This window comes from Oncorhynchus clarkii, chromosome 10, assembly GCF_045791955.1.
Source record: "Oncorhynchus clarkii lewisi isolate Uvic-CL-2024 chromosome 10, UVic_Ocla_1.0, whole genome shotgun sequence".
In the NCBI taxonomy this organism is placed as follows: Eukaryota; Metazoa; Chordata; class Actinopteri; order Salmoniformes; family Salmonidae; genus Oncorhynchus; species Oncorhynchus clarkii.
In genome coordinates, this window is record NC_092156.1 from 60,722,880 (window position 1) to 60,738,273 (window position 15,394).

The 15,394-nt window shown below is 43.2% G+C and overlaps 1 protein-coding gene across 6 annotated transcripts in view; it reads right to left on the reverse strand.

The window, feature by feature from the left end:
- Window positions 1-308: 308 nt before the first annotated feature.
- Window positions 309-15,394, reverse strand: part of LOC139418885 (bifunctional UDP-N-acetylglucosamine 2-epimerase/N-acetylmannosamine kinase-like) — a 31,263-nt gene continuing 16,177 nt past the window's right edge. For 5 of the 6 annotated variants that reach the window (XM_071168656.1, XM_071168655.1, XM_071168653.1 and 2 more), the window contains 9 exons: window positions 14,297-14,449; window positions 13,632-13,844; window positions 13,187-13,274; window positions 10,836-11,049; window positions 7,770-7,899; window positions 7,045-7,266; window positions 3,410-3,592; window positions 3,068-3,187; window positions 309-1,732 (listed from right to left, as the gene is read on the reverse strand). In XM_071168656.1, coding sequence (XP_071024757.1) covers window positions 1,497-1,732; window positions 3,068-3,187; window positions 3,410-3,592; window positions 7,045-7,266; window positions 7,770-7,899; window positions 10,836-11,049; window positions 13,187-13,274; window positions 13,632-13,844; window positions 14,297-14,449 — 1,559 coding nt within the window. In that variant the 3' untranslated portion in view covers window positions 309-1,496. The remainder of the gene's footprint in view (window positions 1,733-3,067; window positions 3,188-3,409; window positions 3,593-7,044; window positions 7,267-7,769; window positions 7,900-10,835; window positions 11,050-13,186; window positions 13,275-13,631; window positions 13,845-14,296; window positions 14,450-15,394) is intronic. The other variant, XM_071168652.1, reaches the window with a different exon arrangement.

Here is a 15,394-nt window from a genome sequence, read left to right on the forward strand (position 1 = left end):
ATTCCATTCCAGGGAACACCCATATGTAATAGTGGCAGGTATTATACATGTCACTCATCACAATCGGTGAGTATGACATGGGAATGTGTTGAATTAAGTGTTTAATATACAGTGTTTATTTTTGTACACAGCCGTATTGGGTTGAAGACTAATGTCCCTGAGGGGAAAAATAAAGTTAAATCCTATGATCGCACAAACAGGCTGGCATTCCACCAAGCCCTGCGGTGTGTTTACAATGTGGCCTAGTTCAGCCACACCTAAAAATGATGAATAGCATCGAATGAATCATCTATTATTCCACTCCAAACCATTTTCTAGTGTGTTTTTTAATGTGTAAAAATGACCATTGCAATTGATAGAGGTCACAAAAGTACCAAGGTGAAGTAAAATCAAACTTCTCTGTGACATGATCAAAAACAGGAATACACAAAATGGGATTATCACATGGCTGATTTGCATACCGTAATCTCTTGAAATATGACGAGGCATAAAACAAACAAAAAAGAATGATAAACGAAGTCACGTGATCTGGCAGCACAGTCAAGACAACTATGCCGTACATGGCCGTGGCGCTACATTTGAGGGTAGGTCGTCACGGTGGTCCTAGAGAGGGTAAGCCTTGGGTCAGTCACGCAGGGTTGCAGAACTGGTTCAAAATAAGATGGCGGCGCAAAGATCTTACAGCTCGGCAAGATAAAATACATATTGTTAATGCTTCATAGCGTGGCTTCAAAAAAAACAACATCTTGTACGTTTAGAATTAAGAAGTAACAAAAAAAAACATGGAATTACGAGGGTCAAAATATGGCCATGTAGTACAAGCATAATTGAATGCGAATGATCCTTATTTGGTCACATCTTTTGATATCTTTTGTCTGGACACACCCAGCCATTCCCTGGTACTGTGGCTGTACTCATGACTGTATCGGCTGTTATATGTATTCAGACACATACTACTATTTCAGTACTGTAGTTAACAGTACTACTATTTCAGCACTGTCATTTATAGTACTACCATTTAAGTACTGTATTAGGCATTTCATCCGCTGTAGAAATGATATTATGTTGACAATTAGTATCACTGAAGAAATCTGAATCACTGAAAATACACATAACATGTCATTGTCTGACTGAAATAAATTATCGCCAATGGTTCGTCCAATAGAAGGTGCGATAGCTTGAAGAGCATGTCAGATTGTCCCATCTGGGACAGTAGTATAGATGTCGGTCCTATTGGGCGGCTCTATCTTAGCCATTTCTATTTGGTAATTGCAAGTTCATCTTTCTACACCAGGGAACTGCAAGATATGGCCCTCCTTTGGGGACCAATGAAATGAACACTAGAACTTGGCAACTGACCAATGTTCTTAATAGATGTGCCTGGTTGTGTAGTCCAGCACCGTAATGTTGTTAATAGATGTGCCTGGTTGTGTAGTCCAGCACCGTAATGTTGTTAATAGATGCGCCTGGTTGTGTAGTCCAGCACCGTAATGTTGTTAATAGATGCGCCTGGTTGTGTAGTCCAGCACCATGCTAGCGGCCCCCAGCAGGGCGGGCTCTTCGAGGTCGGATGTCAGGACCTGGATGCTCTGGGCGGAGGTGAGGGCTCTCTGACCTATGACCTGCTGGACAGGAGCCTGGTAGTGGGCGGCCAGCACCCCCGACAGGATGACCAGGGAGGGGTTGACCATGTGGAGGATGTTGATGATGCCCACTCCAAGGGCCATGCCAGCTGAGGAGGAAACGGGGAGAGGGGTTAGCTATAAAATACAGGATGGCTTTCATAGAGAGATGGCACAATGATTCGAACTGGGTCTAAACTATGATCTCAATGTCACATTTGGTAACATTTGATACCTTGTTGTGTCACGCATCATAATTCAGCTAGTAAATTAAAACAATGGTGGGAGGAAAGTGGTTTATCAAATGTATTTGACCAGGTCAGTCATTGAGGGAACATAAAATTAGACAATACCTAGAGAGTCTACACCCCCTTGAACTCTTCACATTTTGTTGTGTTGCAAAGTGGGATTGAAATGGATTGAATTGTAATTTCTGGTCATTGATCTATACATTAATAACAATTTAAATAACTAAAAGTAATTGCACAAGTATTCACTCCCTTTGTTTAGGCAAGCCTAAATGAGTTCAGAAGTTACAGAAGTTATATGGACTCACAGTGTGACATAACAGGGCTTGACATGATTTCTGGATGACTACCTCTCTCCCCCGTACATACAACATCTAAGGTCCTTCAGTCAACAAGGTACTAAAGTAATACTGCAACAAACTAAAAATATATGCAAAGCTTTATATGTTTGGGGCAAATCCAACAACACATCACTGAGTAACCGCCTCCTTATTTTCAAGCATGGTGGTGGCTGCATCATGGTATGGGTATGCTTGACATCGGCAAATACTCTGGAGTTTTTCAGGGTGAAAAGAAACAGGATGGAGATAGGCGCAGCCAACATTCTAGAGGAAAACCTGATTCAGTGTGCTTTACATTAGACACTGGGAGAGGAATTCACCTTTCAGCAGGACAATGACCAACAATGGGGTTGCTTACAAAGAACACAGTGAATGCTCCTGAGTGGCCAAGTTGCAATTGACTTCAAATCTGTTTGAAAATCTATAGCAAGACTTGAAAATGGCTGTCTAGCGATGATCCCAAAAAACCTTGGCAGAGCTTGAAGAATTCTGAAAAATATAAAAATGGCCAAATATTGCACAATCCAGGTGTGCAAAGCTCTTAGGAGACTTACCCAATAACACTCACAGCTGTAATCACTGCCAAAAGTGTCCCTAACATGTATTGGCTACTTCTAATCAAGGTATATTACTGCTTTGTTTCATTCATCTTTTTTTTAGGATATAATTTTTCCACTTTAAGAGTATTTTTTGTAGATCATTGACAACATAAAATGTAATACCACTTTGTAACAATAAAATGTGAATAAATCCAAGGGGGGTGTAAACTTTCTATGGGCAAGGTATTACTTTAACTTATGAAGGAGTAGGTCTGATCTAAGGTGATGTTCAACCAACATAAGGAGTGTGGACCCACCTGTTCTGAGGACGGCTTCAGCCTTGTGGTTGCCCAGGCGGGCTGCGTTGATGAGGTGGATGGCGCTGACGGACTCCGCCTTCTTCAGATCCACCATCCCGTCCACCTCCAGCAGTTCCTCTGGAGAACCAAACAAACACGGGCCAGGGGTCAAATCAACATCTCTTTTTCACAAGACATGTTGCTTTAAGCTTTGCTTCGCTCCCTGGTGAAGACTGACACCCAATGTGTTCCAATGAGCAAGTGCCTGGTTCAATGCATTTATAACCACCATGCAATGTGCCTCTTGGTTTTAAGTAAAGGATTAGAAAACAAATCTAATTAAGAAGTGTTTTAACTAACCGTCATGGAGCCTCTTGGCTTCTTTCTGCAGGGCCATGCCTGATGCGTAGGCCTCGATGCAGCCACGGCTGCCACACATGCACTCCGGCCCGTCCAGAGACACCATAATGTGGCCCAGCTCAGCCGCGCAGAACGTACTGCCGTGGATCAGCTCGTTGTGCTGGATGATGCCCCCGCCGATGCCTGTTCACAAAACAAACAGAATGGTTAGTGGTGCCACTGCCGATGTCGGTGTGGCTTCCCGATCAGCACGACTACCATATTCGTTTGGGGTCCTTTGTTAGCAAGGTTAAGTCACCCCTATAGTGACAAATGTTGTTTTGATAGCTACGCATGATGCGTGGGAGACATCACAAGGCGATGGCTCCCTCTGCTGGACGTACCAGGTCTCGGCGGGCTCTCCGGCCTGGACTAATTGGGGCTGATTGTGGTTGGTGGGTAATCAAGGGCTGATTGCTCACCAGCTGTACGAGGTGACTTCCGTTTAGTTGGAGACGGTGCCTGAGCTAAAAGGAGGGAGTTCAGTTTTTGTGCCCGACAGGCAAAACCCGGAGCCCAGAATACGGTATCCCGGAGAGGGTCTCATGGGGGAGACCTATCCTTTTCTTTGATTTATTATTTAAATAAACACCCTTGAAACCGAGCTAATCCTACTCTGTCCGTGTCTGATCTGGGTAAACGTCTTGACCAAACCCATTGGTCTGCCACAGTATCTACGCTGGCATGAACGAGCAAGCCTTATGTTGTGACTCACAGAAACTAACATGTGGTGTATTTTGTTGTGCACCAGTTTAATGATGGCTAACATTAGCTAGCTAAGCAAGATAGCTAGCTATTCCGTTAATTGTTATGTTCTTTTCCTTGAGCAATGACAAACCGGGGCGTAGGTTTAACATTTTATAATTAGATACTTCAGCTAGCAATACAATGGTAGAGCAACGTAGCAATCAAAACAACGCAATTTGTCATTATGGGCGACGGAATTTTGCTAAGAACGGATCCTGTGCAAAGCAGGAAGAGCCATGCTCATTGGGTCGCTACACATAACGGTTAAGTCCAGCGACATATTTAGAGAGAGAGTGCGGTCAGATTTTTAGAACGGATGCCACGTTGTCTTCATTCTCTACATCTTGGAGATGTAAACACGAGAGCTCCTCCGACAATTCCCTCTATGAAATGACCAACTGTAAACATGCGAAACTGAGGGAATTGACGTTTTTATTGATTAACATGTGTATCCAAGTCTGTCATGTGTTGTGATGTCAACAAATTTCATATCAGCTTTCACTGGACATATTCATTAGTTTTCCATTCCTACCAGAAATAAACAGCACAGAAGCGTCAATTATAACCTAGCAACGGCTATGGAGGAGAAAGTGGTGCTCTCCGGGAACGTTCAGACAGAAACCACATTGGTTGAACTCTAGATATGACTGGTTAAGTGCAAGTAATTAAAATGACCAATATTTGTATGTATTTTGTATGTATTAGTAAAAACAAAAGTTCTATTGCTCCTCAAGCAAGCGGGGAGGCCGACGACATCACGGAAAGCCATCAGACCAATTCCTCGAATGCCCTACTCTGAGGTTTGCAGTGGTCTGAAAACACACTATTTTGCTCAAAATTTATTGTTTTACCCTTTAGTGTGTATACAGAACTGTATTTATACTTGGGATATCGCTGTGTTTCTGCAAAAAAGTCAAACGTTTACAGTCATCATCCAGGGTTTGAAATGTACAGATATGCCACATTTCCTGTCAATGTGCCAAGGTCCAACCATAATGTGGAACTTGACTATAGAAAACCATACTATTGTTGTCTGACATGAAAGAAGATAGAGGCATGGAAAGAACGTCACCATGCAGGCTTGCAGACAGTAGAAACGTTTCAAACCCCAAACAATTATGCGCTAAAAAAAAAACTCAGATGTGAAGTAAACAGAAAATAGTTGACAAGGGTGAGTTGTTTTTTTGTCAGTGAAATAGATTATCCGACAAATGGCGATTCAGGGTTTACCCCCTAGGACTTACCCTACAGGTACTGGCCTGCTTGAGTTTACCTTCCGGGACTTACCATCTACCACAAAGCTACGACCGGTTGTTACACAATGGGCCTACCGAATTAAACTCAGGCTCTCCAGGTCCGTATCCTATAATGTTCAGCCTACGATTCTCATCTCCCTGAGATGTCAAAATGAGTGGAAACAGATATAGGAACTAGCCTACCTTGTTTGTTGCCAGCTCTGCTCCACTGATCTGGACTCTTTGGTTTGACTAGAAATCGTGGTGAACCCTGCTTGCAGCGCCATCTGTTAGGTTCTAAAGTAAATGACTCACGGACGCTAGAGAAGTTTAATTCTTCCCAAAGGGTCGACACAGCTGTATTCAGACAAAGACATGTATCCACCACAAGTATATTCTATACTCCACTTTAGACACTCCTCCTTCTCTCCAATCCTTACATCTTACGGTTCCACAGGAAGAGGGTAATAGGATAATGAACCATACTTTCTCCCTTCAGGGGATCTGACCTGACCCCAACCCCTCCTTCGCCTAATCCACAGATGTCCATCCGCTTCCCCTCTAGCAATCCTGTGATCTCCTCCTGTCCACCCAACACATTCCAAAGCCATCTGTTTTTCTACAGAGAACCATTAACCTCAAAGTATCTTCCACTTCTTTATATACTATTCTTATGCGTATAACAATGTTCAAAGTTTACCCAGAATCCAACATCTTTTTGGCATGAATATGTAACCCGTGTGAAATGGCTAGCTAGTTAGCGGGGTGTGCGCTAATAGTGTTTCAATCAGTGACGTGACTTTGCTCTGAGACCTTGAAGTAGTTGTTTCCCTTGCTCTGCAAGGGCCGCGGCTTTTGTTGAGCGATAGGTAACGATGCTTCTTGGGAGGCAGTTGTGTGCATAGGGTCCCTGGTTCGAGGCCAGGTAGGGACGAGGAAAGGGAAAATATAGCCTATTGATAAAATAACCAGGTGTCTTAACTTTAAGCTTTAATTAAGCTGTCATTAACCGATGATTTACACATCAGCACTGCCTTAAGAGATTATATCCAAGCATGTGCTTTCATCTTTGCAATCGTTTCCAATGCCTCATGCCATGTAGATTAAAATGTCATTGTCCTCAGGAAAAGTTCTTAAGTGAACCAATTAGACATCTTAATAGTATCAGTAGCATTGTCAAAACATGGTTACGGTGAGGTCTTTTCTTTCAGTCTCCCACTTTTGTAAAAAGTAAAACTCAATGCCTCAACAACAGTCCCTCATTCAATAGGGGCTAAAAGTGAGAGACTGTGGAGGACTGTTTCAGGACACAAATCCAATTTTTCAATACCTATTCAATCCACGCAAAAATCAAAAAGCTACTGACTGACATCTGATTGCCTCGTTTCGATTGGCCTGTTATGCACTCGATCCACCCATACGGTCATTGTTTACTATCCAGCTCATCTCACGCCATTATGGGTGTGGAATGAATTCTCAACCTTTACTTACCATAACCTTTTAACTTTTTTTTTTTTTTTTTACAATGACAGTCATGTATATTTCATAGAAATACAATGAACAGATAATTAATGACCAGAGTGAATCATTCTAATTCTATGGTGGCAATATTACCTGTTCCAGTGATGATGGTGACAAAGTTCTCCACTCCTTTACCGTGGCCAAACTTCTTCTCTGCCAGGGCGGCACAGTTGCCGTCGTTGTCGACCCAGACGGGCAGGTGGAGGGCGTCAGAGATGGGGGTGCGGATGTCGATGGAGCTCCACTCCTGGATCAGCTTGGTGGAGTGGAGGATCACACCCTCCTGGGGGTTCACTCTGCCTCCTGTCGACACACCTGAGGGAGGGAGGTGGGGCGATTGCAAGAGAATCAGATCCGGTCAAACTAGGGGTATTTTCTTACTAGCTACTGACCACATCTTTATTGAGAAAAAAATGTATTAACTAAGACTGTGATACGTGGTTGTCTCACCTAGCTACCATAAGATGAACATAAGATGAAAGATGAAGTCGCTCTGGATAAGATTGTCTGTCTGCGAAATTACTAAAATGTAAAAATGATTATATAGTGAGAACTAGGGTCTATGCAGACTTTGAAGTGTATTTATTGTCGTTGAGCACAAATAATTGGGGAAAGAGATTGTGACGTTTACGCATTTATAAACACGTAATAAAGTTCAGTTATTTGACACATGCTCAAGTACAATGAAATGGTTCAATTGCAAGCCCCACCCAACAATGTGCTTCTTGACAGATTCGCATAAGTAAATGTTGCCTTATTCAAAGTGCAAATCAAAACATAAAAAAGGGACATTTCATGAAGGAGAGAAAGCCACATACCCACTCCCAGAATCCGGCAGTTGAGATGGACAGCGTCAATGACGGCCTCCGTACACATCTTCAGTATCAGCTCCATCCTCGTCTCGTAGGTTTTGGGGTTCGCCTGGGTGTACTTCTTCACTATCTTACCCTACAATTAAAAATACGTATAAAAATCAGACCAATTACAATAATATTTCAAATAAAATGTTCTCTAAAAATTAAATGTTATTTAATTGTTGCCCATATATAAAATAAAGTATTTGCCATTTAGGAGACGATTTTATCCGAAGCGACTTAGTCATCCTTATTGGTGGCCCCAGCAGAGCTCGAACCCATAACCATACAAGTGCCTTGCTCTACCAACTGAGCCACAGAGAACCACAAAGTTTTAAATGGTGGCCCACAAATATTTTTCATGCCAATCAATCCACTTGTTCCAACCCAATCAACCCAGAAGTACATTTGGCACATTATTTGATAAGGAAGGCCACACAAGCAGTGTGGTTGACAAGTCAGTGCTTGTCTGTCGTCAGCGATTTAATTAAATATCAGCGTCTCAGAAGAATGCTATAACTGACAGCCGCTTTCATCTGAGCCGGCAGATGCTCATGGTGGTTCTCACGTAAAGTCAAATCCTAAATCAAAATGGGGCCTAATCAAATAGAAAAGGGGTGTGTTTAAGATGACTTCCGTTAGGCTAAAGAATGGTCGGTTGGCGGTTGACATTCTAATCTCCGACTTCAGAACTAATGGTTAGAAGGTGACTTCTCACTGTTGACGTGTGTGTTCAACTCCAACTTACTCACTGACGAAAATACGTTTTAGACAATACGCATGCCCGTGACAAATAATAAAATGACATTTCTATAGCGCTTTTCATCACCTGAAAGCACTTCAAAAAATAAACAAGCAATACATCATGAGTAGCCTAGCTGTAGTTAGGTCAACCAATAGAGGCCGAGTCTGAGTGCATGCATCCTCCAAAGATGGAGAGGGACAGTTCATGGCTTGATCAGAGGAAGGTTTGTCAGGCTAAAAAAAAGGCTAGAAATGGTACAGGCCTCGGGCTTATTCCATGAGAAGTGCAACGTCACAAAATATGCGTAGGTCTAGAACAGATTGTACATCACGCCACCTTGGTATGGTACAGTTGAAGTCGGAAGTTTACATACACCTTAGCCAAATACATTTAAAAACTCAGTTTCTCACAATTCCTGACATTTAATCCTGGTAAACATTCCCGGTCTTAGGTCAGTTAGGATCACCACTTTATTTTAAGAATGTGAAATGTCAGAATAATAGTAGAGAGAATTATTTATTTCAGCTTTTACTTCTTTCATCACATTCCCAGTGGGTCAGACGTTTACATACACTCAATTAGTATTTGGTAGCACTGGCTTAAACAATTTAAACTTGAGTCAAACGTTTCGGGTAGCCTTCTACAAGCTTCCCACAATAAGTTGGGTGCATTTTGGCCCATTCCTCCTAACTGAGCTGGAGTAAGTGAGTCAGGTTTCTATGCCTCCCTGCTCACACACGCTTTTTCAGTTCGGCCCACAAATTTTATATAGGTTTGAGGTCAGGGCTTTGTGATGGCCACTCCAATACCTTGACTTTGTTGTCCTTAAGCCATTTTGCCACAACTTTGGAAGTATGCTCGGGGTCATTGTTCATTTGGAAGACCCATTTGCGACCAAGCTTAATGTCTTAATATGTTGCTTTAATATCTCCACATAATTTCCCTTCCTCATGACGCCATCTATTTTGTGAAGTGCACCAGTCCCTCCTGCAGCAAAACACCCCCACAACATGATGCTGCCACCCCTATGCTTCTCAGTTGGGATGGTGTACAAGCATTCCCCTTTTTCCTCCAAACATAACGATGTTCATTATGGCCAAACAGTTCTGTTTTTGTTTCATCAGACCAGAGAACATTTCTCCAAAAAGTATGATCTTTGTCCCCATGTGCAGTTGCAAACCGTAGTCTGGCTTTTTTATGGCGGTTTTGGAGTAATGGCTTCTTCTTTGCTGAGCGGCCTTTCAGGTTATGTCGATATAGGACTCGTTTTACTGTGGATATAGATACTTTGTACCGGTTTCCTCCAGAATCTTCACAAGGTCCTTTGCTGTTGTTCTGGGATTGATTTGCACGTTTCACACCAAAGTACGTGAATCTCTAGGAGACAGAACACATTGCCTTCCTGAGCGGTGTGACGGCTGCGTGGTCCCATGGTGTTTATACTTGCGTACTATTGTTTGTACAGATGAATGTGGTATCTTCAGGCATTTGGAAATTGCTCCCAAGGATGAACCAGACTTGTGGAGGTCTACAAGGTCTTGGCTGATTTATTTAGATTTTCCCATGATGTCAAGCAAAGAGGCACTGAGTTTAAAGGTAGGCCTTGAAATACATCCACAGGTACACTTCCAATTGACTCAAATGATGTCAATTAGCCTATCAGAAGCTTCTACAGCCATGACATTTTCTGGAATTTTCCAAGCTGTTTAAAGGCACAGTGAACTTAGTGTATGTGAACTTCTGACCCACTGGAATTGCGATACAGTGACTTAAGTGAAATAATCTGTCTGTAAACAATTGTTGGAAAAATGACTTGTGTCATGCACAAAGTAATGTCCTAATCGACTTGCCAAAACTATAGTTTGTTAACAAGAAATTTGTGGTGGTTGAAAAACGAGTTTTAAATGACTCCAACCTAAGTGCATGTAAACTTCCGACTTCAACTGTACATCATCTTTTTATCTGCAACTTTTCTAGTTCCATCTTTGGTGGTTATGGGTATGCATCAATATCCAGCACCATTACAAACCTGAACTAGTTGGGTGTAGAGAGATAATGAACACACATGGATGGTTAGATAGAAATGTTGGAAGCACACGGCAGTGTGAGAATAGATGGATAGTGTAATGTACTGTATGTTCATTTTGCTGATGGACAACCAGGAAGATGATTTATGGTTTTAACCAATCACGACTAATAAATAATAATATAATCTAATATGCGGTGTAACCCTCACCTCACACCCCCCCCCCCTCTCCAACCCCCCCTCACCCCTACCACCGTACCCTCATGCTGATGATGGCCACGCGGAGGTTGGTCCCCCCCAGGTCGACGGCTAGGGCGCTCTGAGTCTCCAGGATGTGGTCGATGTCCTGGGAGATGTCCCACTCCTTGACGGGGGGGAAGCAGAAGGTCTTCTGCAGCGGCTCATCAAGGTCGATGGTCTGCAGGAACTTCAGGATGCGAGGCACCGCGTTCCCGTCGCCGTAGATCTTCGAGCTGGGGGGGTCACACAGGATGAAGAAGAGGGCGGGGGGGATGGGGGAATCACACAAGATGAAGAGGGGAATTTTGGTGAGATTTCCGTTCTATGAAAAATTGCAATTTGATGGTTACTATGAAAATAGAGGATTTTAGCTTGTAGACCAAATCTCAGTTATAAGAAACACTGAAAGAGCCAATGCTGCCGCAAATAAATAAATATTTTTTTATTTTTATTAAAAAGGTATAAGTAGATGACTTAAAGGGTGACTGCAAGGATTTGGCCTCGTTTTGATGATTGCTCATTAAGAAATGCTAGCGGCAATGACTGAAGCAAAATGAGTTGTGGTTTGATGTGGGTGTGTAATGTTTTCATATTATAAACTGGTTGGTTCGAGCCTCGAATTGGCTGACAGCTGTGGTATATAAGATCATATACCACGGGTATGACAAAAACATGGATTTTTACTGCTCTAATTACGTTGGTAACCAGTTTATAATAGCAATAAGGCACCTCATGGGTTTGTGGTATATGGCCAATATACCACGGCTAAGGGCTGTATCCAGACACTAGGCGTTGCGTTGTGCATAAGAACAGCCTTTAGCTGTGGTATATTGGCCATATACCGCACCCCATCCGGCCATATTGCTTAATTGTACCGTGGCAGGTACTGTTGTTTGTCCCTCCCGAGTAACCGTAGCAACAACATAGCCACTTCCTCAAAATATTTAAATAGTAGGAATTCATCTATAATTTATTTAGAAGTTTTTGCAGAGAAGGTCTTAGTCGCTCAAGTTGACATCTAGCTAAAAGGTGTTTGGTGTAGCATTTCTCAAGTAAACAAAATGTGCATGATCGGTTCTCTGCTGGGCACTGACTAGTTTATCGAGTGGCTACGCGCTCGGGACTGACTTCTGAGAACAACAATGTGTCTACAACTTCATCATCTGCAAGCTGTCAAACTATGGTAAATAAAGCACAAGCTACACGCTGTTTACCAGTGCCTTAAAAATCACTTGCTAGCTAGCTAAGTTCCAACTCTGTTTGTGTCAATGAAGCTAGAAAATAGTAGCCGTCGGGCACATTGAACAGCCAGGCCACAATCAGCTTAAATCAAGTCACTGGCGAGGTTTTGCTTTTTACAACTTTCCCACCATTACCAGTGTGCCTGTCTGGCAGTGTTTAATAGGGAATGATGTAATAAAACAGGCTGTGGGGGGACATTATGTTCCAGTTGGGATACAAGTGCACTCTGATCGTCTCAATTCTCATTTTGCCCAAATAAGTGGCAGACTCAAGTGATTGACACGAAGAAACACATCAGCAAGTGGCCACTCTATAAAAAGGGCTTAGGGTCAAGGGTTATTTCAACATGACATTGGCGACATGTTCTCTTACGTAAACAAGTCTGAGGTGCTGAGTAATGGGCAGGCCCGTCTCACTGTCTGGGAGGTTCTGGCTGCTACGATTGGATAGAGCACAATCAGCACTGCTGTTTCTCTTCTGTTAAGAGTGTACTGGGCAAGATTGTAATCCATCCCCAACTCTCCAGTATGTCGCGACAAACTCTGTTTTGGACGAGACGGACTTTGACCAAAATGATCCTATTTTACACTTTGTAATCAATTTTGACACTAGAATGAATGTTTGACTCGTACCAATGCCACATAGGCCATTTAAAACCAAATACGTTGGTTCTAAGGGGTAGTTGACCTTTAAGTTCAGTTCAGAGGTTCTGTAATACACACTTTCCAGTGTTCTGATTGTGATACTCAAGGTGCAGGTTGATGGTCACTAGACTTGATACCGAACGTTATGGATTTTTCTCATATGTTGATGGTGGTTGACGCCAGACTGGATGTACAAGGACCGAGGACACACTGATTATTCACTGTTGTATTGTAATGATGACATCCCGTTGACACGGATTCTGTAGCAGCTGAAAAATGCACTTTTGTTTTGTCTTTCAACAAAGCCTCTCGGCCTGGTGTTTCCAGAACATTTGGTGCTGTCTGATTAGGATATAAAAAGGCCCTGTCTCCAAGAGGCCAGTTAGACATTTTCTCTGCTTCTGTGCTGAGTGATGTCTCCCTGTTGCAACTTGTTATAACCCTGTAATAACCCCTTTTCTAGAGGTTATGCGATGATGCTTACCAGGGGTATCTCTTCCCAAACTGCAGCACCAGGGCATGGTAGATCTTATTCTGAGTGTCTGCGTCTCGGACATGGAGGACGTTTTCACCTGGGAATAGAAAATACAGCTCAACATCCTATAAGCATTCGTAATGGGACGACTGGAAGAATGACAACAAAGCAATCGCCAAACACTCATACTGTACTGGCAAAACCTTCAAATAAGAACTATACCATGACATTTATAATGAAAAGGTAAGACTGGTAACCACAAGTAGGCCCCCTAGTCTGCTCCAAATGGAGGCCACGCTTGCCTCCATTATGGCACACCATTTCTCTATTTAGTGCACTACTTTTGACCAGGGCCCATATTCAAGCACTTAAGGGAATAGGGTGCCATGTTGGACGAAACCCATGATTCTAGACCACCTGGTAAATGGTCATTGACTTCAGTAGACCCACCCACCAGTCTCTCTCCCAGTCTGCCTGGACCCCAGGTTGATGACGGGGGTCCCGAAGGCCCCGGCCTCTCTGACGCCACAGCTGCTGTTGCCGATCATGGCCCCAGCGTGACACACCAGCTGGATGAACTGCTCGAACGGCACGTGCTTCACCGCCCGGAAGTTCGGGTGCTGCTCGACGCCCTTCTTCCTCATCACGCGCACCATCTCCTTACTTCCTGTTGGGGTCATCACGGAGACGGGACAGGGGTTGTCAGGGGTTACAAGACAGAACGGAGAAGACTGCGGGATGTCTAATTTAACCGACTCCTACACAGTCTACAGTCGGAGATTCAACTCTAGCCATGTCATGTTTTGCAGTAGTGTTTTGTTGGATTTTAAGTACTGGTCACTTGGTTTCTTATTCTTTCTGAGGAAGTTCTACACCCTTCAAACCAGTCCTAGCCCTAATCATGTGACAGACTGAAGGATTGCAGCTGAACTAGATAAGCAAATACCTTCAACAGAGCAGCCTTCCCACACTATTGACCAAGGGAGGGCTGACAGTGTACCTCCAGCTCCACGATCTGTGTGTGTGTGTGTGTGTGGTTGCGTAATATGACGGGGCAAAGAGGAGAGAAATAAGGAAAGGGAGACGGGGGGAGAAAAAAAGAAAACAATCACCACTGACCTGCGTCTATGTTGGGGAAGAGGATGAGTGTTTTCTTGTTGAAGGAGATGAGGGCGTCCAACATCAGCTCGTAGATCTTGATGGAGTTCTTGATGTCGGTGGTGACCGGGTGCTGCAATGCCACGATGTAGTCGTGCTCCTTCACATTGTCTCCTGGGGATGTCATTTAGAACATTCTCAGCATTCTAGTACTTTCTGAACAGAGGGAAGTCAACAGTCTACTGCTACAACTTGGAGCGGCAGAGTAGCCTAGTGGTTAAAGAGTTGGACTAGTAACCGGAAGGTTGCAAGTTCAAACCCCCGAGCTGCCCCATAGGGACTAGCGAAAAGCCCCAGAAATCTATGAACATTCTTAACACATTTTCCACATCTTTCCATGCCGAAGGTACTAGCTACTGTACTATATAGTGGTATATGTACTAGAGGTCGACCGATTCATCGGAATGGCCGATTTCAAGTTTTCATAACAATCGGAAAACGGTATTTTTGGGCGCCGATTTGCCGATTAAAAAGATTAAAATAATAATTATACTTTTATTTAACTAGGCAAGTCAGTTAGAACACATTCTTATTTTCAATGACAGCCTAGAAACGGTGAGTTAACTGCCTTGTTCATTGGCAGAACAACAGATTTTCACCTTGTCAGCTCGGGGGATCCAATCTTGCAACCTCACAGTTAACTAGTCCAACGCAATAACGACCTGCCTCTCTCTCGTTGCACTCCACAAGGAGACTGCCTGTTACGCAAATGCAGTAAGCCAAGGTAAGTTGTTAGCTAGCATTAAACTTATCTTACAATCAATCAATCATAATCAATCATAATCACTAGTTAACTACACATGGTTGATGATATTACTAGATATTATCTAGCGTGTCCTGCGTTGCATATAATCTGACTGAGCATACAAGTATCTGACTGAGCGGTGGTAGGCAGAAGCAGGCGCATTCATTCAAACAGCACTTTCGTGCGTTTTGCCAGCAGCTCTTCGTTGTGCGTCAAGCATTGCGCTGTTTATGACTTCAAGACTATCAACTCCCGAGATGAGGCTGGTGTAACCGAAGTGAAATGGCTAGCTAGTTAGCGCGCGCTAACTAGAG